The sequence below is a fragment of the Mucor velutinosus genome, assembly GCF_035048745.1.
Source record: "Mucor velutinosus strain NIH1002 chromosome Unknown tig00001553, whole genome shotgun sequence".
NCBI classification, from domain to species: Eukaryota; Fungi; Mucoromycota; class Mucoromycetes; order Mucorales; family Mucoraceae; genus Mucor; species Mucor velutinosus.
The window spans coordinates 1,227,242-1,251,166 of record NW_027041930.1 but is presented as its reverse complement, the minus strand read 5'-3'; the positions used below and the strand labels follow the sequence as shown (position 1 = coordinate 1,251,166).

The 23,925-nt window shown below is 40.6% G+C and overlaps 8 protein-coding genes across 8 annotated transcripts; 6 read left to right on the top strand and 2 right to left on the bottom strand.

Annotated features, from left to right (window-relative positions):
• Window positions 1-4,345: 4,345 nt before the first annotated feature.
• Window positions 4,346-4,945, top strand: ATC70_007771 (uncharacterized protein; the record flags this gene model as incomplete). The annotated part of the gene is made up of 1 exon (XM_064827029.1): window positions 4,346-4,945. The coding sequence occupies one exon, from the start codon at window positions 4,346-4,348 to the stop codon at window positions 4,943-4,945; it is 600 nt and encodes a 199-aa protein (XP_064676086.1).
• A 1,433-nt stretch (window positions 4,946-6,378) lies between these two features.
• On the top strand, window positions 6,379-7,067 carry GCN5_2 (histone acetyltransferase; the record flags this gene model as incomplete). Its single annotated transcript, XM_064827028.1, has 3 exons — window positions 6,379-6,410; window positions 6,445-6,995; window positions 7,057-7,067. The coding sequence occupies 3 exons, from the start codon at window positions 6,379-6,381 to the stop codon at window positions 7,065-7,067; spliced, it is 594 nt and encodes a 197-aa protein (XP_064676085.1).
• A 3,554-nt stretch (window positions 7,068-10,621) lies between these two features.
• TRS20 (TRAPP subunit) lies at window positions 10,622-11,041 on the bottom strand (the record flags this gene model as incomplete). The annotated part of the gene is made up of 1 exon (XM_064827027.1): window positions 10,622-11,041. The coding sequence occupies one exon, from the start codon at window positions 11,039-11,041 to the stop codon at window positions 10,622-10,624; it is 420 nt and encodes a 139-aa protein (XP_064676084.1).
• An 827-nt stretch (window positions 11,042-11,868) lies between these two features.
• ATC70_007768 (uncharacterized protein) lies at window positions 11,869-14,243 on the top strand (the record flags this gene model as incomplete). Its single annotated transcript, XM_064827026.1, has 4 exons — window positions 11,869-12,358; window positions 12,430-12,632; window positions 12,703-12,834; window positions 12,918-14,243. The coding sequence occupies 4 exons, from the start codon at window positions 11,869-11,871 to the stop codon at window positions 14,241-14,243; spliced, it is 2,151 nt and encodes a 716-aa protein (XP_064676083.1).
• Window positions 14,244-14,574: 331 nt separating this feature from the next.
• Window positions 14,575-16,000, top strand: ATC70_007767 (B box-type domain-containing protein; the record flags this gene model as incomplete). Its single annotated transcript, XM_064827025.1, has 2 exons — window positions 14,575-15,661; window positions 15,744-16,000. The coding sequence occupies 2 exons, from the start codon at window positions 14,575-14,577 to the stop codon at window positions 15,998-16,000; spliced, it is 1,344 nt and encodes a 447-aa protein (XP_064676082.1).
• Window positions 16,001-16,112: 112 nt separating this feature from the next.
• On the top strand, window positions 16,113-18,467 carry ATC70_007766 (uncharacterized protein; the record flags this gene model as incomplete). Its single annotated transcript, XM_064827024.1, has 4 exons — window positions 16,113-16,140; window positions 16,214-17,667; window positions 17,722-18,097; window positions 18,157-18,467. 4 exons carry the CDS (start codon window positions 16,113-16,115, stop codon window positions 18,465-18,467), a joined length of 2,169 nt encoding a protein of 722 aa, XP_064676081.1.
• A 138-nt stretch (window positions 18,468-18,605) lies between these two features.
• Window positions 18,606-19,532, top strand: ubc1 (Ubiquitin-conjugating enzyme E2 1; the record flags this gene model as incomplete). The annotated part of the gene is made up of 4 exons (XM_064827023.1): window positions 18,606-18,827; window positions 18,885-19,052; window positions 19,109-19,309; window positions 19,383-19,532. The coding sequence occupies 4 exons, from the start codon at window positions 18,606-18,608 to the stop codon at window positions 19,530-19,532; spliced, it is 741 nt and encodes a 246-aa protein (XP_064676080.1).
• Window positions 19,533-19,686: 154 nt separating this feature from the next.
• ATC70_007764 (Pantothenate kinase) lies at window positions 19,687-21,357 on the bottom strand (the record flags this gene model as incomplete). Its single annotated transcript, XM_064827022.1, has 4 exons — window positions 19,687-20,081; window positions 20,134-20,477; window positions 20,540-20,983; window positions 21,038-21,357. 4 exons carry the CDS (start codon window positions 21,355-21,357, stop codon window positions 19,687-19,689), a joined length of 1,503 nt encoding a protein of 500 aa, XP_064676079.1.
• Window positions 21,358-23,925: the final 2,568 nt, after the last annotated feature.

Genomic DNA, 23,925 nt, shown 5'->3' with positions numbered 1-23,925 from the left:
CAATGAATGTTTACTTGATCTCTCTTAGTTTTGATAGAATAGTGATAGATCTGCCGTTCAATTGTACACATAGGAAGGTATTACGAAAAAACCGAGAAAAACTTTAGATATTGATATTGTGCTTAATTTCCTGCCTAAACATGCAGAACAAAAAAGCTATATAAGAACTAGACACCTTGATAAACACAAAAAAAAACTATCCTGAACACCGCATGTGCAACAATCAATTTTCAACTGCGAGATAAAGTGTTTAGAGGCCATTCTCTTTAGATTTGTTCCGGAAACGTATATAACAAACTAGATGTATAAGAAGAGGAAACATTGGGCAATCGTATTATTATTCTTGAGCACCCGATGACCCTTTGGGAATTCATAAATTGACATTTACTCGAAAAATATGCCTAATTTGCTTCTTTTTACATATGTTTATAGATAGATTTTGAAACCTTCGTTAGGCTATAACAAACAATACGTGCTGCAATCTTTATTTCAAAGTTTTATATACTCAAAAAAATGTGTTTTTGTGTAATATATTTTGTCCTTACTTCCTCAAATGGTTAAGCATTTGATGTACCTCCATTTTTTGTGATACCACTGATAATTCTTTATTGAAAAAAAATCCAATGCACCTTCAAAACCCCAATTTTGGTGCAAATGATCTAAGTCTTGGTGCTTTTGCTCTAAACTTGGTGTATTTGCACCAAGGTTTTCGCCGTAGTGAAAGTAAGTAGCGATAACCAAGTGGAGGCAGCCTATCCACCTCCTGGCCTCGGATAGAGTCTTGTTGAGCTTCAGGGATAGGCACATCCACACAACGTAAAAAAAGTAATGCTTCAAAGAAACATAATAGTAATAAAAGAAACATACTACAATAGGAGTATAGTAGTACGTAGGCAAAAAAGGGATACTCACACAAAGTGAGTCAAAGAAAAGTGTAACAAATACAACATCAGAGACGTTCAGAACAGCTCATTGTTGTTGCAACAAAAATCCATACATGAGCAACATGCATGGTAATAGTCGGATGTAAAGCAACACAACCAACAAAAGAAGAAGAAAAACGCAAAAAAGTAAACATCATGAATGCATTATCATGAGAAAGGAAGCAACAATACAAACGTTCAAAGAAGTTTATATCATTGCGACCAGAAGAAAGAAGATACTTACCACTTATCACCACCGTCGATAATAAACCAGAAGAGGATACGCAATCACTTAATATAGACCAGAGAACGAGCATGTACCAAAGACAGTAGACCAAGAAAGACCATATTAGCAGCAGCAGCAGTAACACCAGCACCATAGACAAACCAAAAAAAAAAAAAAAAAACGAGCGACACCAGAGAACGAGCATGCACCAAACATAGTAGAGCAGGAAAAACCATATTAGCAGCAGCAGCAACAGCAACAGCAGCAGCAGCAGCAGCACCAGCATCATAGATAAACCAAAGTACGAACACCACCAGCAGAGACCAGACAAAGACCAAAGAAGTCAATTACCACTTACCACCACCGTCGATAGACCAGAGAACGAGCAAGTACCAAAGACAATAGACCTGGAAAGACCATATTAGCAGCAGTAACACCAGCATCATAGACAAACCAAAGTACAAACGCCGTCAGCAGAGACTAGACAAAGACCAAAGAAGTCAATTACCACTTACCACCACCGTAGATAGACCAGAGGATACACAATCACCGAATATAGACCAGAGAACGAGCATGAACCAAAGAGAGTAGACCAGGAAAGACCATATTACCACCACCAGCAGCAGCAGCAGCAGTAACACCGGCACCATAAACAAACCAAAGTACGAACACCACCAGCAAAGACCAGACAAAGACCAAAGAAACAACCGCCAGACATGATAAACCAAAGACGCAGACAGCAGAGATACCAGAGAAGTAATGGCAGCAGTACTCACTCAAACAAGCAAAAAATCATTAAAACCTAATAAGCTCAATTAGTGTTAATTCTACGCCTTCCAGTGCTCGTTATCGAATAGTATCTAATATATTCCACTTTAAAGAAGCAGTATCAAGTTCTTCCAACAGTACAAGACAAAGTTATCGGAAGCTAGAGTGTTATTATCAGTCAAACGGTGTCCAAAACCACCATGGTTTGATACTAGAACGCGTTTTGCAAAAAGGGTAAAAATGGGGGCAGGGAAAAATGAGAGAGCACCCTATCCGACGTCACGACCAGTAGATTTAGTCTCAGTCTTGTACCGTAGCAGCCGTAATTGCGGTAGTTTAATTTGAAATTATGCAGTGGTATTTTCGTGTTCAAACTTGATTTGATCTCACATCCTTTAAACGTTTTTGCTAAATCTGACTATGAAAACTGTCGTTGTCACACCCAACTTTCTAATACATCTCTAAAGAACTAAAGAAGCCGCATCGAATGGTGCTAAATACTCTCAGCTTTCAGACCAAAAATAATGAGCAATTTCCAAAAATATAAAAACAGGTTTTCTGTGAATATGTCAAAATTTAGCATATGAAAGTCTCATAGAAAGAGTTTCCAATGTTGCATTTCATCTTTACGATCAATTTGATCTAATATGTATCATAGGAAAAGTATTCACTTTTGACGTGAAAAATGCGATCGTTTGATTTTCAAGAAGTTTCCCTTGCTAATACTCATGGAAAAACGATGATTTTCATGAATTTGCAACAACCCAAAAAAAAATTGAGATAAAGCATCAAGAAGTAAAGCGTGGCCAAGAGAAGGCGTGTGATGCTATTTCAAGCGCTCAAAACGCTTTGTGGCATGAGTTATTCGTGCTTGAAAATGGCTAGATTTGCACAGAATTCGACCTAAAACGACGGCGTAGTGGGTTGTGTTACCAAAAGAATGAGTAAGTTACAATTTGACTTGACGCTCCAGTTTGTTAAGCACAAAGAATAAAAGGATTATTATTTGTAGCTTATAAAAAATGTTCGATATTATAAAAACAAGAAACGACTTATTTGAATAAGATCAGACACAAAAACTAAAGATTTATCGATGAAGACAAGAGTTATTCTATTTATACTAAGTTCTGAATGCCAAAGTAGCAATTTATCTTGTACAACGCTTACCACATCTGGTGAACCTCAGTATTTAGATAGCTGAGATGCACTTCACTTATCATAGCTTGTCCATGTTGTTTGTTGCATACAAGCATGCATCTTAGGCTACATTCACTTTCTCCTCAAGCCACCTTTTACAGTGTAGCAGCATAGATGATGTTTATCGTATCACATCACATCTATGTTTACAAGTCCAGTCAATTGTGTGTGCACAGGTGCCTCAGGAACTACAATACATTCAATCTCCCCAATGTCAAGATATCGAGATCCACCTACACTACATGAAACATATCGACTTAGGTGGCCTCTCAACAAGCTATACCAACAGTCTATAAGGCCCCAGTGGCCTGCTATTTATATACCATCTCAACGTAGTAGTCATTGACCAGGGATCTAACATATTTAAGCAAGCTAGATGCCCTGTAATAAAGAAGCTCTTTGCTTTCGTTTTAGATAAGTTGACAACTGATTATTATCATCGACTTATTATTACGAATTTATCATTGTTGCACAACACAGACATATCTACCCATCAAGAATACCTTAACCTTTATAGACAGTTGTAGCACTTCTGGCACAACACAGTTGTTCTGCACTGTATGGAGCCCAAGCCCAAAGTAAAAGAAGCTTTTATTGTAATTGTTTAGAATAACGAAATAGAGACAGAGGAAATACAACTACTGTAGGGGGAAAAACTGTCCCGTTCGTTCAAATAATCTTGACTTTTACCCAGTATATTGCCAAAACTCAGAAAACAAAGCTACCCCATACTGCGTTCGATAGAACAGCTTATAGGAATCACAGCAACGTAAAAACCTTATGGCTGGACTATATTTTAATTCCAGTATAACCAGCTAAAGTGAGACGTGGCAAAAATGTTAGGTGGGTAATTCTAGATGATATAGAATGGCTGATATCTTTACTTCAAATAGACGTATTGAAGAAATCTAAAAAACTACTCGCGGTATGCTCAGGATATCTAATATCCCAGGAGCACTCTAAAAGTATAAGAGAAGCTAGTTTCTTCATGTTTTTTCTTTATTTCTTTGCTTTCTTATTTTTTTTCAAAACTTTCATTTTGCCTGCTCGTTTCACACAAGATTTGCGCAACATTCTCCAATCTTTGCTCCAACGTGGTCTTTCGCTCTCAAAGATAAAGAATTTGTATCCAGGAGTGGGTAACTCTACTCTTACAAGGCTCAGAAAACTATATTGCCCTGACCCAGCTAGACCTCTTGGCGGAAGACCGAAAAAACTTGGTGCTAAAACTATGTCCCTAGTGTCAAGAGGACTTCGATCAGGTGCTTTAGATAATCCCCGAGCAGCACAAGAAATTTTAAGATCGATGGGCCATGATATGTCAATTAATGGCATCCGCAAGTCATTGAGACGAAATGGACTTAAATCTCGTAGAAAAGTAAAGACCAATTTTGTTAGCAAGACAAACAAGCGGCTTCGATTGGCGTGGGCTAAAAAGCATAGGCATCTTACTATTGCTGATTGGCGTCGTTGGGTGTTTTCGGATGAAACAAGAATAAATCTTTGGGGCTCAGATGGTAATTCTTTTTACTGGACGAATGGTGGCCGAATCATGCAGTCGTATCAAGTCAAGTCTCAGTTGCAGGGAAATGACGGTGGGGTCATGTTCTGGAGTTATATAACAACGGAGGGGCCTGGTTATGGTACTACCATTATTGAAGACGCAATAAACTCGGGCTTGTATGTCGATATTTTGAAGACATCATTGGTCGACACTCTTGAGCACTTTGGGAAGGCACCGTCTGATGTGCAATTCCAACAACACTACGGCCCAACTGATGTTCTCACAGAACATGGATGTGCTCTTTTGGGAACATCGATGTTCTCATGAGCACATTGATGTTCTCATTTGAGAAGGTGTAGTTTTCCACATGAATAAAATGGTTTGAATAGCTAAACTATAATATTGTAGGCAATAGAAAGACTTTTATTATCTGTAAGATTCATAAAATTACTAAACGTATTATAAATTGCACGAGAAAATGGCAATTTAAAGTTACCTAATAACTACTTATTAAAGTAAAAGAATATATTTCGATAAGATATTCGGGTAGTTTAGTGGGAAGAACGTCAGACCCACAACCTGTCGGTTGTGTGTTCGACCCCGGTAGGAGCATTCTTTTTTTTCAAATTTCTGAAAATCGATGTGCTCATATAAGAATATGAATGTGCTCACATGGGAACATTTCGGATGTTCTCATAAGAACATCGGCCGACTTATAATAGATCTTTAGGAACGCCGATGTTCCCATATGAGAGCATTTTTCACCTTTCGGGAACATCAAATAGATTCTCATATGAGCACATCGATGTTCTCATGAGAACATCAGTTGGGCCGTAGTGCAAGGCAGGGCAACACCGCATACCTCAGGCACTACTAAGCAATGGTTCACCGACAATGGGTTCAACCCAGACGAAATTATGGATTGGCCACCCCAAAGTCCCAATCTTAATCCCATTGAACATGTCTGGCATCTCCTAAAGCTTCGTCTTAATAAGTATCCCAATAGGCCCTCTACAAAAGAAGAATTAGAGCGGCGTATTAACATTCAGTGGTACAAAATAACAGAAAAAGAGTGCCAGAAATATATTGATAGTATGCCTGCCCGAATCAAGGCTGCCATCAAGAGCAAAGGTGGTTCAACTCACTATTAATGATTTTATAATAAAATGTACATTTTTCTATATTTATTTTTTAACCAATAAAATCATTGGATTTTAGTTTTTGAAAACGTTATAATTATGTATAGATAGCACTGCTTTCTCTCATTCAAACGATATATATTTCGACTTTGTATACAAAGAAATGACCAAAAACTTGTGCAAAAAGACAAAATTTTAAACGAACGGGACAGTTTTTCCCCCTACAGTAGAACTGAATATATTTATTAAGTTATTCCAAAATTGAATGAAGGTCAAAACTAGTGTAGATATCAAAGGTATTTATAGTTATTTGACAGTGCCGCAGCAATAGAACCTTGATCTTGAATGCGGGATAATTGTATAAGCCTTGAACCAGTTAACGAGGATGTGCTGCATCAGAACTCATGAACCACCAGTCAAGGATAAACAACAAAGATGATCCCGGATAGAATGTTCTTCCTAATAGCTTTGACGGAAGAACATTTGTCCGAATTGAAACCCACTTCCAGGGACGAAAGGCCATAGGCTACCACTCTCCAGGAACCAGGATATAGATTAACCATTTGATGGCACCACTCATGTTCCTTCGTGCTGCTTGAATAAAGACCTCTCACTTCTACTATGCATCTCAGCTCATTCTCAGATCCTCTTATGTAATATACAACGCCTAATACATTTGCCTCTCAGAGATGATCTATATCCTAAACAGTCTCGAGTCACTGTGGATTGGTGCACTGCACAAGTTGTCCCCATCTTCAAAGGTAAAGGCAATCCATTGGATCCTGCTAGCTACAGGCCCATCAGTCTCTGCTCTGTGCTTCGCAAGTTGATGGAATTGTGTCTCTATCCCGATCTCTTGGCTACTGCTCCTGAATTGGATCCTGTGCAAGATGGTTTTCGTGAGAATCGCAGCACGCTTGATTCTGCTCTTGCTCTACATGAACTTTGTCGCCAACATACTGTGGATCATCATGGTGAACCGCCTGTTTTGTGCTTTTTGGACATCCAACAAGCGTATGATACAGTGCATCGACCTGTCATTTGGCGTGCTCTCGAAACCCATGTGTCTGATCCCATGCTCGGTATTCTGCAATCTTTGTTTGACAATGTCAAGATTGAGACTTTGGTATCCGGTGCTCGCTCTCCTTCATTCTGGCCATCTACTGCGGTGTTGCAGGGATCCATCTTGAGTCCCTTTTTGTACTCACACTACATTAATACTCTCCCTGCACTCCTACGTACGATATCAATGCCTTCATCTCGCTCTTTTGACTCCTTTCCGCAACGGAAATACAACAGTCCCTGGCTGAACTCGATCCTATATGCTGATGATGTCGTGCTAATTGGCACTGCTGAAACCATGCTGTGGAATACATCCACTATGATCTGCATTCCGACAGTTCATCCAGTTACCAGATTTAGATATAAACTGTATATACACTGGATTAGATGTACGATATCGATTTATACTATAAGAAGATATGGACTTCAGATACGCTAGTACTATAAGATTCATACTATATAAGATATAGGCTATAGATGGCACCACGGACATGGATGGCACTATAGACTTATACTTGTATTCCGACATTGACTACGGATGTTTACCATATCTGGATAGGCACCAAGATTAATGCACTATGAGCTTGTTGCTTCAGATGTGCACTTCATGATCCACGCTATAAGACACATGCTTATATCCGTGATACTAGCTACAGATACTTTATGTACTACAGACTTGTACTATATATGAGACATGCTATAGACATGCATACGATATGCTATAGACATGCCATATATCCAGATACATGCTAAAGATGTATGCTTAGCGATATACACTCAGATATGTACTATTAATATAGACTAAGAAGACTGTACCTATCGGATACATGCTACTAGATCGATATTAATTATCCTTATGGAAAGGATAGATCAGGGTACTTTGGATGAGAGTCTAATTATTCATCCAGACAGAGCTAAATCATGATTAGCTTGCTGGAGTTGTCTTTTAGCATGATTAGACATTAGTTGATGTGAGTTGACTTATTTGTCAATCTAATTAATAGAACTTTTATCCATTGTTATAGTATATAAGAAGGATCATCTACCTGGCCAGTAGAGAGACTTCAGTTTACTTTACACCTGTCAGTTTGATAATAAAATATACCTTTATCAAGTTGACATTACTGTTTTTTTATTCTTTTTTTTTCCGTGAATTTTAGTCTATCAAGCCTCAAATTCCACACATGCCTCGTCTTTTAAAGAAGGCTGAAGAACACTCTCACCTGCTCGATTACCGCTGAAACCCTGCCAAATGCATTGTGCTCAACCCGCCAATCACTACGGCCCAACTGATGTTCTCATGAGCACATTGATGTTCTCATTTGAGAAGGTGTAGTTTTCCACATGAATAAAATGGTTTTAATAGCTAAACTATAATATTGTAGGCAACAGAGAGACTTTTATTATCTTTAAGATTCATAAAATTACTAAGCGTATTATAAATTGCACGAGAAAATGGCAATTTAAAATTACCTAATAACTACTTATTAAAGTAAAAGAATATATTTCAATAAGATATCGGGTAGTTTAGTGGGAAGAACGTCAGATCCACAACCGATAGGTTGTGATTTCGACCCCGATAGGAGCACTCTTTTTTTCAAATTTCTGAAAATCGATGTGCTCATATAAGAATATGAATGTGCTCACATGGGAACATTTCGGATGTTCTCATAAGAACATCGGTCGACTTATAATAGATCTTTAGGGACGCCGATGTTCCCATATGAGAGCATTTTTCACCTTTCGGGAACATCAAATAGATTCTCATATGAGCACATCGATATTCTCATGAGAACATCAGTTGGGCCGTAGTGATTAGGGAGCGTAGGGTGATCATCACAGTTTATATAGTCGAATAACACAAAACAGATTAAAGAGGTCGTAAAAAGACGAAATCTGTCCAATCTTGAACAGAAAAAATAAACTGAGCTTGAATTGATTTTGGCGGCGGCATTGCTGCTGGCTGACCAAAATGCGTTTCTGTTGATGGCAATGATGATTGTGATGCTGATTAATTAGGGATTATGAATTTAAAAGAACAATCGATTAGCTTGAATCCTTTTTTATTTGGGTTTTTTTTTGTGAGTTTTTTCCCTATATAGGTGTCTTTTGCAATGATAACCTCTTAAAAAAATCGCTGTAGATCTCATAAAAGTCCAGTGTTTACGCATGGCCAGCTCTGTGTCGCCATCTCAAGAGCAGCATCCGCGAATGGTATCACAGTTCTGTCGCCAGAAAATGCGACTCGGACGGAGGATGTAGTAAACCAGAAGTCTTATAATAATATAACGTAAATGCTTCATAAAAAATATTGATTTGTACCTTCAAAGTTCTGACGTTTATATCAAGCTTCATGCCTAATATAGTCATTGTCTAAAATGTACTTTTATAACAGAGTTTTACTATCTCTTCTTATTTGAAATGTCTTCGGCGAGAGCCCGCAGGGCGACGCCGTCATCGAGCGTAGCGAGATGGATCGGCCAGTGTTATAGATACTGTAAAATAGTGGCTTTTATATATTTTATATACTATTTAATCCCCGTAGTGTATGCTGTGTTTTTACTGAATCGTAGAATGGTTCGAGCGATGACTCCTGAATGATACCAACTTTTTTTTTTTTTTTTTTATATAAAAAGCATCTTCAGAAGACCCAATCTTTGATTTATTAAAGGCAGTTATAGATGGATCGTGCTTTAGCATACTGTATGTACATTTTTGCCACTGGTTACTAGTTTGATAATAATGCAAAATATGATTGTATGTTGTTTGCGTACGGGTGACGACAAACCCTTTCAAAGGCTGCTTTCATTTTCGATTAGATCTACTTCTTGCATTGCACCACTATTTACTTGGCGGGCATTTCAGGAAGAAGAAGTAGAGACCACCTCACATGTAGTTGTTCTATTCTCATAGTTATATACATAGTTTCGACTGGGAGGTGGGGTCGGAAAATATTTGTAGTACGAGTTTAGGATGGCAAATGCACCAAACAGGATAACACCGATTCCAAGAAATCACAGGCCTATATAACCGCCATGCACACTGATTACCTGGTTGATGGCATCAGAAAATGCATCTCTCTCCGAAATCATTGTTAGATGTCGCAATGATTTAAACATGAACACAGCGACAAACATAAACACCTACAAAACTTTTGATTATGAGTATAGTTTGTCCGTATGAAATTTATAGCATATTTGTTTATTACACCTGCACGAGCCAAAAACCCAAGGTGTCCCAAGACATACACAATGTACTTCTCTGCTTTGCTGCGATTCTCCGCTTTCAAGTCTTTATGCCATCGATTGGAGAATCCGTTTTGTGCTTGTGTTATAAATGCAATTACAAATGCCACGCCAAATACACCTACGGCCATTCGATACGCCCACTGATCCGAGCTTGCCCAACAAGAGGGAAAGCATCTTGTTGACTGGAACGTGCTGTTCATTCTCTCTTCTCTGGTTTGTGTCAACAGTTTTCCTATATAGATTAGATATACGACATAGACGATGCCTGATACGATGGAGGGACAATCTTGCACGAAAGAAATTACCAAAGTGCAACGATAAAGCATCACATCCCCTGCCCTGTCAATCCCTCCCAGCTTCAAATCATCTCTGCATTAGTAATATAACAGACAAAGATACCAATTGATACACCAAGAATCGCCAAACAGAGTAAAAGAGTATGCCAATTAGCATGACAATTAGGCTAGGCGCACCTATGGAGAACAGACCGAGAAATACAAATGCTCCCTATACAAACAGACTATGTTGAGCTTATGTTTAAATGTCAACATCAACTAGACTACACAAACCATTGGGGACTCGGTGCCTGTAATGTCGCCTTTCAGATGCTGCGCTGTTGCAATGCATAAACCGCCCATGACAGCGTATACGATCCCTTTCGCTATAAACCCTATCCTTCCCAACCAGCTAACAATGAAACGACGGTAAGGCCTTACTCCTCTTGGAGTATGAAAAACAGTTTTCCAGTGCCTATGAAGCCAGAGAGAAGAGAATCTGGGTATGTTGGTCTTGAGAGGTTCTTGTGGATCCTGTAGCTCGCCCGTTGATCTGTTGTTAGTAGAAGCATGTGGTGCGGGGCTCCTATTTTCGTGCTGATGATTTTCAGGTACAGGCACAGCAGAGGCAGGCGAGGTGCCTGGCTCATTTGTGCGGATGGGCAGAATGGAAGCCAATAATTTCTTGCGAATTGTCATGCTTGTCTTGTATCAAAATGTTAGCAAAATAGAACGGCAAAAGGTTTTTATACACATCAGGAAAAAAAAAAAAAATACAGCTTTTTATGATAAAACAATATGCGTGTACAATCATCATGCTGCATGAATGAATGCTGTCTACATGAATCGATTTAAACAGATGGCAGTATTGTGTGAGCACGTCAAATGCATGAGTGCTACCCTGGGCAGCCTCCACATCAAGTCAGCGAGTACAGTGTCATACACAGTGCATCATTCCGATGATTTGCTTTTGTTTGTGAGGGGCCACAAAATAAATCAGGATGTCATCCTATTTCCACAGCCCTCTGCTTTGTTCATTTCGGTTCATCAAGCACGATGAGATGACGTTTCTAGCGATGATTGCTGTATCGATTGATCTTGAATTTCCGTCTGTACCCAAGAGTTGCCAATTAGACTCGTTACTATCAAAATACAGAGGATTGTGCAATTCATCAAAAAGAGGGAAAATGTAAACATCAAGACAGCCGCAAGTAGTGCGAACAAGACACTTATCAAAAGCCAAGATAACGATCAGCCCCTCCCCTTTCTTTCTGTATATTCCAATGCTGCTTGTATGCATTGATCAGGGTGAGGTTGATACAGATGAAATCATCCAAATGGACAAGAGCAATGAATTGAAGCCCTTAAATGATTAGTGTTCCGATGGAACTTGAACCAATTTATTTCTTGATGCGCACGTTTTTCTTTTCCAATTCTTTTCTTCTCCCTTTCTTTTGCTTTTCTACTCTCTCTCTCTCTCTCTCTCTCTCTCTCTCTCTCTTTTCTTTGTACATCTCACCAAAACCATGCAACAAGTGAATGGAGTTCCCGTTCTCTCATCAGATCCAGATGCAATATACGCCGGCCTCGACAAGGAGCCCACCTGGTTCAGTGCTCAGGGTGGAGTTTATAAATGTATCGAGCGTGCAACACAGAAGCAGGTTGCCATTAAAAAGTATCTCGTGGAAGAGAATCAGTACGAGGACATGTTTGTCATGCCAAAGGAACTTGTAGAGAATGAAATCTACTCAATGACAAAGTGCGTACACCCCAATATCCTCAAGCTGCTGGCAGTCCATTTGCATCAGGAATTTGTCTATCTAGTGATGCCACTCTGCACCGGTGGCTCGTTGCAACAGTATGTGTTTGAACATCATCTCACTGTAGGCCAGCTTGTGCATATCATCACATCCATTGCATCTGGATTGGCCAAAGTGCACGGTCATGGCTATATCCACAGAGACATCAAGTGCGACAATATTTTTCTGGATCAAGAGAGCAACACCATCGTCATTGGTAAATGTGCTGCTACACGAGCGAAACAACAATAAGCAATAGCTGATATTAACACTTGTGTTGCCATCTAGGTGATTTTGGCGTGGTTTCTATTTCACCTGCAGCAGATTCAAGCGTTGAGGAAGCTGGGGTTGTTTTATTTTGGTCACCTGAATTAGTTCAACAAAAGATTGTAAATCATAAAGTCGATATCTGGGCATTGGGCATTGTGATTCTGGAAGTTCTAAATGGGGGAAAGGCGCCTTATGAGGATGAGAAATTAGACGAAGAAGAGGTACACCAAAAAAAAAATTTTTTTAATGGTAGAGGAGCAAGAGGCTCAATACACTAAAATCAATATACAGATCAAGGAACGCATTTTGCAGAATGGAAAACCAGAATACCCACCGGATCTTCCTTCTCGTCTAGTGGATCTGCTGGACTGCTGTCTTGATCCTGATCCTCGTACGAGGTCATCGGCAAACAGCATATTACAGGTAAGGCAAAACAAATACATGTACACAAACAACCAATACTGAATCTCCTTTTTTTACACTACTCCTTATATATAAAACATCAGCACCCATTCTTGACGGATTACGAGCCAGAGCTACTGTTCCCAGCCACTCGACTCGACCACGATATCTCGTCTCAGTCAGAGTCAGATCTATCCGATAGCATGCACGATGTTGAACAGGAGAGCATGCTAGATCATAAAGAGCAAAGTGGTGTGCAAGACATGCATTGTTTCGATACAGAGATTACTTCTGTGTTACCCCTATCTACCGTCACAACAGCAACCGTAAACAGTGATAATGACACTATCATGATGGAGAAGCCACCTTCCACACCAACACATCCTGCCAAATGCAGACTGCCTGTACCAGCATTCTCCGTCGATAAAACAGCATCTGCATCCATACCTGTCAAGGAAAAGATCGCCAATGTCATCCGTAAAAGACAATCGATATCAGACTTAAATCGCAGCCAAGGTTCTCGTATTCCCATGCTCTGCATCTTACAGCCTGTCATTGAAAACTTGAAGGATCCAGAAGACTTGATGCACGCACCCAGATTGAGATCAGTCAAATCCGTCAGATTGCAATCGCCTGTGCAAAAGAAGTCAGTGTCTGGCGGCGATGCCAAAGACAACTTTATTCGCAAACCGTTGACCAGGTCCAACACGGTGCCTCTGCGCATGGACCAAGTCCTGAAACCACCACAACGCCAGATAAAACCGCCATCCGCCACAGTATCGACTGCCGAGAAATTGTCGCATAAACGAGCATCGCAACGATCGCCTCTCTCTGAACTCAAGTCCAATACCAGGAAGCCTAAAATCAACACATCCTCCACCACAGCGCCCAAGACTAAAAGAGAATTACCACCAAAAAGCTCCGTGTATCGCAAGCGACTTCCCGCTGGAGAGAGTCGAACTGCTAGATTGATGATGGGAGTTAGTACAAACGGTCGTCGACAATCTTTCAGGCAGAGAGAAGAGATGGCCACAGAGAATGAGCTTTCACCCACATTGGGGCATCGATTTGGAAAGCTATTTAGCAGTAATAAACCCAAGGAACCTCCCACAAGTCCTACTTCAACTACCAAGAAACGCCCAATGTCATTCGCTGCTTCCTCATCCTCTTCACATTTGCAACCTCCTTCAACTTGCCGATCTATACCCAGTATTCCACCACTTGCGTCAGAAAACAACAAAAGTAACAGACTGAAAAGACAATCTGTGCCTGTGGCTCCAAAAGCATTAGACGAAGATCGCCATCAACGCACAAACAAAAAGGCAAACAACAACAACAGCAGCAATAGCACTACGACCAGCAACACCAGCAGCAACAAGGACAGTGGCCATTCTTTAAAAAACAGTGTCAAGGCGCTTCAAGTGCATTAAACCGACCACTAGCGCTGCACTCCATCTTTCTATGCATTATATGACCTTACTATTCTATCTAATATCAACTCATCTATACTCATTCTTACTCATTTCACTCTATAAAATTATCACATCTAGAGATAATTGCTTTCCTTTTTCATTACTTGAATCAATAAAATCCATCACAATTATCGTTACTAATATTTACACCTCGGTATGATATACACTCATTGCATCTCCTCAAGTCATGAGAGCCAATCAATTAAATGGGCCATGTCCCGGATTTGCAGTTATTACTTTTTTTCGCCTTCTCCTTTTCATTCAACACCACGACAACCAGCAAGCAGAGATGGGATCACCGAGTATCTACAATGCACCGCTTCCACCGCTACCGATAGAAGACGATACACAGGACAAAGAGTCTACTGCTCTTTCCTCGTCCTCCAACTCGTCCTCATCGCTGTCTGCGTCTCTGGACAATGCTTCTGCCAACACACACATATCAAGCTCCACTATACAGCCAAACCCGATGCGATCATTATCAGCGACAACACTGACAATGCGACCTCCACCAAGTGGTGGTGGCAGCCAAACCAAGCGGCACAGTGTGAGATCCAATTCTGGATCGTCTACCTCGCATCCACGACAAGCGAGTTCAGCCAGTCTAGATAGGTCCATCTCACAGCCAGCGCAAAAACCCACATCACCCATCACATCACCTTCTATCCACAAATCACTTACAGCATTAGACGCCAAATCAATCACTCGTGATATGGAGAAATCCGCACTCCAGCTACGAGGAGGAGACGATGTCATGTCGCCCACATCACCTTCCAACGCACAGTTACAGCAGCAACAGCAACAGCATAACTTTTACTTTGCCAACAATACAGCGAGCAACATCTCATTTCAGTCCATGGCAGCACAATCCATGGCAGCCACACCGCCCAACTTCCAGTACCATAGACAAAACAGTCTAAGCAGCGCTACACTACCACCCGTAGCTGTCAGTCATCATGTCACTTCAGCGCAGGGAGATGCTTGGCAAACATTGTGTGTTCGAGTGCTGCCTCTGTTCAATGGAGAGGGCGTGCAAGGCGCTATTGAAGATCTTAACGAGCTACTACGACGATGTCTATCAGACTCCATTACACCCAAATTTTACCGTGATATAGAGGCGCTGCTGAGAGACGGCATGTTTACGCTGAATGCCAAAATGTTTGGCGTGACAGATGAAAAGCTGCTAGATCGACTTGTTGAGCAGTGGTCCTTTTTCTTTACGTATGCGTTGCCTTATTTTGAAGCAGTGTTCTTGCCATTGCGAACAGATGTGCGCTACAGATCACCTGATGAAGCCGAGATGTGGAACGTGCGTAATATGGCTCTACGTAGTTTTAGAGACAATGTAATTTTGCTGCAGACAAAACGATTAGAAGGTGAGGTTCTGTTTGTGTGTGTGTGTGTGTGTGTGTGTGTGTGTGTTTGTGCGTGATGCAAGTCTAATGTGGCATTGAGCAGATGTCTTCAACAAGCTGTTTACTGATTTCGGATCATCGCAAAACCCAGCAGCAACAGCCGCCAAAATGCTTCAAATGACATCGCTACTAGCCTCTTCGCCAGATCACAATGAAGAGATTGAACGAGTGTTATCCAACCTCAAGGCGAATTGGAAGATCATGATGACCAAAGGCGATAGAAGGGGATTTGCAGGTGTAAGAAAAGTTAAACCATTGAGGTCTGATATGACCAATCATATGTTTAGCACTTTTCAATAAAATACCTTTTCTCTTACTGCTCGGTATGAACACCCCCCTCTTTCTCTCTCTCTCTCTTTCTTTCTTACTCATTTCTTTGCTTGGCTTTAAACCTTAAATTGACTCTTATTCCATGAAAGTGAGATGTACACCCTGCACTGGTAATTCGTTTGCATTTAGTTGCCCTTGTCTGTGTGTGTGTGTGTGTGTGTGTATGTAATGCTCTATGAATAGAATGTCGAAAGCATCGCCGAAAGTGCGTTCGTCCAGACTTGAATCGTAAATGCGCCAGATGTGAAAGGCTTGGCAAATCATGTCAACAACCTACGAATCAAGATGGTTACTCGTATGGTCCATATAGCGTAGATGGACAGGTAGAGGAGCATCAGGATATAGATGCCTTGAAAGATCAAGTCAAGCAACTGGAAGAAGCTGTCTATTTTATGGAGGAGCAACTGCAATTCTACCGCAGCAAAAGCAGGCATCTCATCAGCGACAGCAGCAGCAGCAGCAGCAGCAGCAGCTATAACAATCCATGCCGAGCAACATGGCCTGCACAGAACGACAGACAGCCCTTATCAGAACTATCCAACACCATGATTCAAAGCTTATTTCACAATTGGAAGGTCAAGATTGAGAACGGCAATTTCCAGATAGAAACAGGGATTCGAAACATAAGCGAATTACTGCAGTTTGATCCAACGGTGTCTTATTTATCACCCTTGGGAGGAATCCGAAGCAGATCAACATCCTCCTCCTTCTCTTCATCATCATCGTCATGTTCCTCCAGCTACCACAGTGATGGCGAGGACATGTCAACTGCGTTTTACAGAGGATGCAATGCCAACTTTATTATGAGTTTTGGAAAGGAAGGCACTGGCAGTTTGATCCCATTCACCATCAAAATTCTGACTCGATGCATAAAGACAAAGCCTGCCGAGCCACCATCGACACTGCTGCTGCCAAGCACACTCTTATTGGACCCGAATGCGCTGGTAGATCAGCTCCTGACAAACTACTTTAGCTGTCATAACGTATACAACCCACTGGTGCACGAGCCTACTTATCGAGCGAAACTGGCCACTATACAAGACCCCTTGACAGACCTTATCACACTGGGTATCTGTGCTTACGTCTGCTCAACACCTTGCCGTCATTTGCAGTATTCACCTCGAGAAAGGCGCAACATGGGCGACTATTTCCATGCCAAAGCCAGAAGCATCATTTTTGATCAGTTTGACGTGCCCGAGAAGAGATTGGAAAATGTGATTGGCATCAATCTACTCATACAGTACATGCACATCACCCTGAAATTCGCTGAATGCCGTCAATTAGTATCCATGGCTTATCAGATTCTGCTCGATTTACGACAGGAATACCCTGAATACCGAGCCACGGGCCCCAGCGCCTGCTTTGAAAGCTCGCCTCATTCTGGGCACTATACCTATACCAACGACCAGGCGCCTATCACTGACGTAGAAAAGATGCTGTTTACTCGACATGTCACCATATCAATGTCCATCAGTCGTTTGATGGACTACATCGCAGACGATTTCACAGACAACGAGTGCTTTCACTTTCCAGTGTGGAAATACGTGGACGATGAATGTGAGGAAACCAAAAGATTTGTGCGATCGCAAAACTGGATCGTTAACTTGTACAATCATGAGTTTGTGATGCATTTTGTGGTGAGTTGGCAGCGGCTTTTAGCTTGTCATGATTACTAATACCCACTATTTCAGAAACAAATTCATCGCGTACATGTGGGAAGAACTTGTACGCTTAGCTTTGAATCCATTGTCAGGATGGAGGATGTGATGAAAGAGTGGGCCAGGTCGATTCCAGCTGAATTTCGACTGTGTGATGATTTATATGACGCAGAGCAATGCTTCAAAGCAATAGATCAAGCCACCGATTCTATTCTGTTGACCAGCTTTATACAATTTCACATATTCCACGTCAGCACTTACTCTTGTCTGTTACAGCCCAAATCCATGGCGGACTATGCTCAGCAAATACTGTCGTGGGTGCAGGAACATTCGTTGACAATGGCGTTAAAGAGCTGTCGACTCTTGCTGTACGCTATTCATCGATTGGCGGTGGCTAATCCATCCTCATGTAAGTTGGTTCAGTGCAAAGGCTGACTGAAGAAGTGCATGCTAACTCCAAGTTTATAGGTAATTACATCTTAACTGCCAGTGAATTCCTATTCCACGCTCTGGACGTGCTGGTGCTATTAGCATTGTCACCAAACAAGCATATTGCTAAAGAAGCAAGATCCATGATGAAATCCTGCTTGAATGAATTAGACTCTATTAAATTCATGCAAGGCCATCAGGTGCCACCAGAAGACCTGACCTCGCCACTGACTAAAAACATGTTCAAGATCATGAGTGGCAGCAAATTTGATGTAGACTATTACGATCAGTTTCCTCACCCTTGGTTTGCAATGATGTATGACGCCAGCCATTTCATCACTTCGCAATAAAATTTGTTGGGTAAAATAAAACAACTCATTTTTGTTGAGGCGGATGTCATGGATGACTTTGTATTCATCTGTCTCTCTTCCGTATATACTTTGATTTGTATATCATATCCCTTTTTTCCTTTCTTTGCACACACGCTAATGAACTCGAGCAATTTCAATTATAAAACATCGTCAAATCAACTGCATTTTGGCACGCCTCTATCTTCTACAGCAGATTTACAATTAGACGTGGATTCAGATGATGCTGACTCGAGACCCGGAAAGAGATCCGGTAGACGCAAAATTGAGATCGAGTATATAGAAGATAAATCCAGGCGACACATTACATTCTCAAAGAGGAAAGCTGGTATTATGAAGAAGGTATCTGGCTGAAAAATAGAGATATGTCAATAGCATGCTTATAGGACATACGCACAGGCTTATGAATTGAGCACATTGACGGGTACGCAGGTTCTTTTGTTGGTAGTTTCTGAAACTGGTCTTGTATATACATTTACGACACCTAAACTACAGCCATTAGTTACAAGACCAGAAGGAAAAAGTTTGATTCAAGAGTGTCTTAATGCGCCGGATTTATCGCATTTAGTAAGACTGCACATTGCATGAAATGTACACTCCATAATACTGATTGGTATGCATAGTCTATGGCTAATGCCGCTGCTCAAGCCCATGCCCATGCTATGCAACAACAGCAACAACAGCAACAACAGCAAATGAATACCATGGCTGCTGTTACTACAAACCCTTCTCTTCCATCCAGCAATGCATCCATCGGTTATTCAACACTGTTTCCTTACCCTTCTCAAAGATCAAATGAGATTTACACCCAGTTGGACGGAAAGGTATTGAATTACTAAATTCTTTGAAATCCTTGGGGAGAAGCTAACACATCTAAAATACACATATCTGTTACAGCCATCATTTACAAGCAATCATTCGCCTTTATATCCCTCTCCGTATCACTGCAATGATCAGCAACAGCAACAGCAACAGCAGCATTTACCAGGAACATACCCTCCAACTCTGCAAGAATGTGTTGGTAACAACAATAGCATCAATGAATAGTGGCAACAGAGAAGTTCTCGTCATTCAGGTTTACCAAAGCAACTGTAGTATAAATAAACACATCGTTTCGTATCTTTCATCGTAAGAGTATAAGTGTTTCTCTTTCGTTTTATATGTATATTATGTACAAAATGAGTATGTATGTGTATGATGTCTATTGAGATTTTTGCTGAATGGCAGACATCTTTTCTTCCGCAGGTGGCGTAGGGGGACGAGTGTATTGCGAAATAGCCTTGGCTTCTCTCTTCTTTTGGTACTCTCTCAATGGACGATTGGCTACTCTCCAGATAGCATAGCCTACAACGCCAATCACATAATGAATAAAGTAGATTTGCTTCCACACGGTGATAGCTGGTTGCCAGTACAGCAAGTTGAAAGCAGCAGACAAGATGTTGACTATGGACATGGTGAGAACGACACCAGCTGTATCGTAAAAGAATTTTAGAACAGGCTGAGGATTCTTGGTACCAGGAATCATGACCAAAGGACGGAATGTTCTGCGAATATGACGAGCCAGCATTTGGAAGGGCGTAATGGACAAGAAGAACACTGTGATTTGATTAGCTTACTATACACATCATCACTGTATCAGCGCACTTACAGTAATAGCCAGGATAGAATCCATGCCACAGAGCAGACAAGGCATAGGTGACCAAGGTACTTGAAGCACCACCAGTTTGTCCAGGAGGCGTGATGCGCATGTATACGTAGTAACGAAGCCAGCGATTGGCACCAATGTTCCAGTGATCAAGCATTTCTTTGATAGACTGACTGAATTCACATTTGCGAACATAAATGTTGGTGAAACGATCCCAGCGAGCCTTTCCACTAGCGTCGTAGCCATTAAATCCAAAGCCACACAATACACAAGCAGCCTCAGACAAGAACCATGCAACATAGTATTTGCAACGAGACGTAAATGCAGCCAGTTGAAGATAAACCAGCCTGTTCAGGCGTACAAAAGAGTCAGTAAATGAGATATCACTTACAGCGCATTTCGAACTTACTTTTTCCCAAATGAAAGATCAGCAAATGCAACAAAACCGACATCAGCCGAGTTGTAATAAGGAGCCACAGTGACAATGATGGCAACAAAGCACAAGCTTTTGGCAATCAAGAAGAGCGTTTGCTTGACAGGCGAAGGAGCATGGATTTTGCCCTTGACTTCAAACATTTGCATGGAGATAAAGCGCATGTAATCCATGAATTCAGAGGTAGGTCCTACCAAGAATCCGCCAAAGAAAAACATCCATCCGTAAAACTCAATCAAAGTTGGGTACTGCTCCACTTTCATGCGTTTGTTGTAACTGGATAACACAGCTTGATTCTTTGTACGACCATCAGCTACATTGAATCCAAAAGATGTCAGTTTTACAGTGGCGATCATCAGTGTACCCGAGTAATCGTTCGAGTCATCAACATCGTAACCGCCCCATTGACGCTGCAAATGGCTTTATAGAAAAATAGTCAGTCATTGGAGTGGAATACTCCAGAGTTAAACTTACCAGATAGACATGCTGAGCATTACGACAGCAAAGTTAATCCAAGGCCCATTGCTGCCCTTATAAAACTTCATCCAGGTCCAGGTAAACAAACAAATCAACGAAATGTGCACAAAGCCTTGGTAGTAGTGCAGCACAGAGGTCATGATGTAGGAAGTGACCAAGATGGAGAACAAATGCTTCATCTGTGCATTTTTGGCAGGAATCAGTTTGAATAAAAGAGCACATGGATACGATGATAAAATAGAGGCTACAATTTTCAATTGCTCGGCAGTGGGATTGCCTCCCAACTTGGCTGATGCCACTTCAAAAAAAGCATCCATTGCTCTGCGTTTGTGTGCAAAAATAAGAAAGAAGAAGAGAGCAAGTAATATTTTTGGGGATGATATAATATTGGATGATCGTTGTCTTTTGGTTTTTGGGTACGTCGTGACCTCAAAATTTCACCTCAAATTCCCCTTTCTTTGGGCCATGATTTCACTTCGGTTGATGAATAAAATGGTATGTTGTTTGTAATCATGATTCGATTCAGAAATGATTTAGCCTTTACACCATCTTATAGAGAGATTAGGAAAGGATGGAGCAGTGAATAAACGTAGCGTTCAAGTAAACGCTATAAAGTTGACGCAGCTTTGATATGCCTCAAATCATGCCAAATGATACTTGATTGATGCTGCTGTTATCCGCGATTGCAATGCATTACATGTCACAAAATCATTACCATCTATAGCTTAAAATCAATTCATATCTCTTTTTACGATACTCTGGGTAGCATCCATAGAATTACATGTATCTGAAACAGGATCAAACATTCCCGTCAAGTTCAGCGGAATCATCCAAATAGCGTTTTGAGGAGCAGACTCTTGGTTACCATTTGCCATATAACTTAAGATTAGCACATCAAGTACTGCTTTGCTACTATCCTTGCAAGATTGAGAATGCTTTGGGATACCAATGTCGTCTTTCAAAAGATCATCCCGGTTCCTGAGGACATTGGGCGTGTTACAGCAATGTGGCTGTTCCAGAAAAGACTATTATATAGTAGAAAATGGACCTCATCTATTTAATTTAAGAAGCTTGCAGTCGCTAGGTACATTCAGAGGTTTGAACAAAACGCCGAGCTTGGTATCAACCTTGTGATTTAGTATTACCTTTCTCATTCGCTTCAAAATGTCCATTCCCTTCATAAGAATGCATTTTGTTAGTCAAAAGTTGTCAAATCTCCGCTCGACTGTCTGTCCTGGTTTGTTGATTTTCTAACTTTTTGAGCATGATTCGACCTATTGTTTCAGATTCGACTATGTAAATTGTGATGATCACCCCATGCTCCCTTACGCTTTCTTGGAGCACTTTTCAAGACGTATCCAATGGTGTCAAGTAAAGTAAATGTTTCGGATTAACTTGTTGAGCAATTCCCTAAAATACGAAATGAGGTTTCTGGCCAAAAAGCCGAAATATCACATATCAAAATTGCACAAGAGTAATTTCAGGGGCTGCCCTGGATCGATAAAATCGTTTTGATTCAATATATACCATAGTGAAAGTCTTCATTTTTGAGGTCAAAAACACGATCGTTTAATTTCTGATAAAACCATGAGGGGTACCCCTCATGCTTTTTAGTCGATTTTTGGCCATCTTAAAAAAGTTGAGTAAAGGTGTCAGAAAGTAAGCGCTAGATGAGAGAAAATGTTTGGTGCTATTCTGGCAGTTTAAAACGGCTTCTAGCACAAGAAATTGTTGCCAATTGTTGCTGTGTTTTGCATTCTGTCGAATGCCAAGAGGCAATTCAGGTATAATGTATGCCTTGATCACTTGTTGAGTAGTGAAATTTGAAGAAATCAATGTATTGGTATGCCAGAACCAAGATACTTCCATCAAGCATAAACCATCGCTAGACTGTGAATAACCTTTATGCAGAAAAATCAGCAGCTGGCTCTGTCAAGTATCGCTTACGGTATCCAATACCCTCTGAGATGCATATGATACTAGCATTTAATACAACTATAGATACCGTAGATACTGTAGCAAAAGTCATATCTCTATCAAAGCTTTAAGATATTTTTGGCTATTTTTATATTAAACTACGGGTTGAGCGAACGTAGGTCATTGTATAATTACATGTGTGTATATAGTCCCTCACACTACTAGTGCTTTTGCAACGACTAAATATTTTGCTCTAGAAACTTCTTGAAGTCTGGAATACCTTGTATCCATAGCAATCCAACAACTTGTATATTAGTACATAAACTCTCAAGCGCATTATCCAATAAATGTGTCTATCTCTAATAACATGAGGCATGAAGCTTGTGCAAGACTGCGTGTGTACAATGACTAAATAGCCATCTCTTCCGAGAAAAGAGTTGCATTGCCTGCAATGATAGCGGTACTCTGTATGGCATTAAAGCTAACAGTGCTTCGAAATAGCCATAGTCAGACTTTCTCCATTCATCTTCAACTACAGCTTCACGATTCAAGAGCATTTATATCAGTGGCACTTGCGATATCAGCTGTTTCAGACAGTTTTCCGTTTATACATTGGTTTTAATAGAGAATGTAATAAAAGACAATGATATAGTAGGCAATACAAAACTCTTTTTATTATTAATTTGCTTGTAACTTTATAGAAAACGATGATAATGTATGAGAGTTTGTTTAGATTTGAATAGATGCTAGCTAACTTGAATATAATTTGATTTAACTTGTGTAGGTAAGAGATAGTATTGATGTGTGTATTGCAAGGTTTCGTGTATAGAATAGAGACAGCAGATGTGGCAGTATGGCTTGACTTTGTATATACTAGGCAGCATGAGTCTTGACATTATAATAGATGGCAGGCAGCAGAGATACGAGTATGGCTTGACTTTGTATATACTAGGCAGCATGAGTCTTGA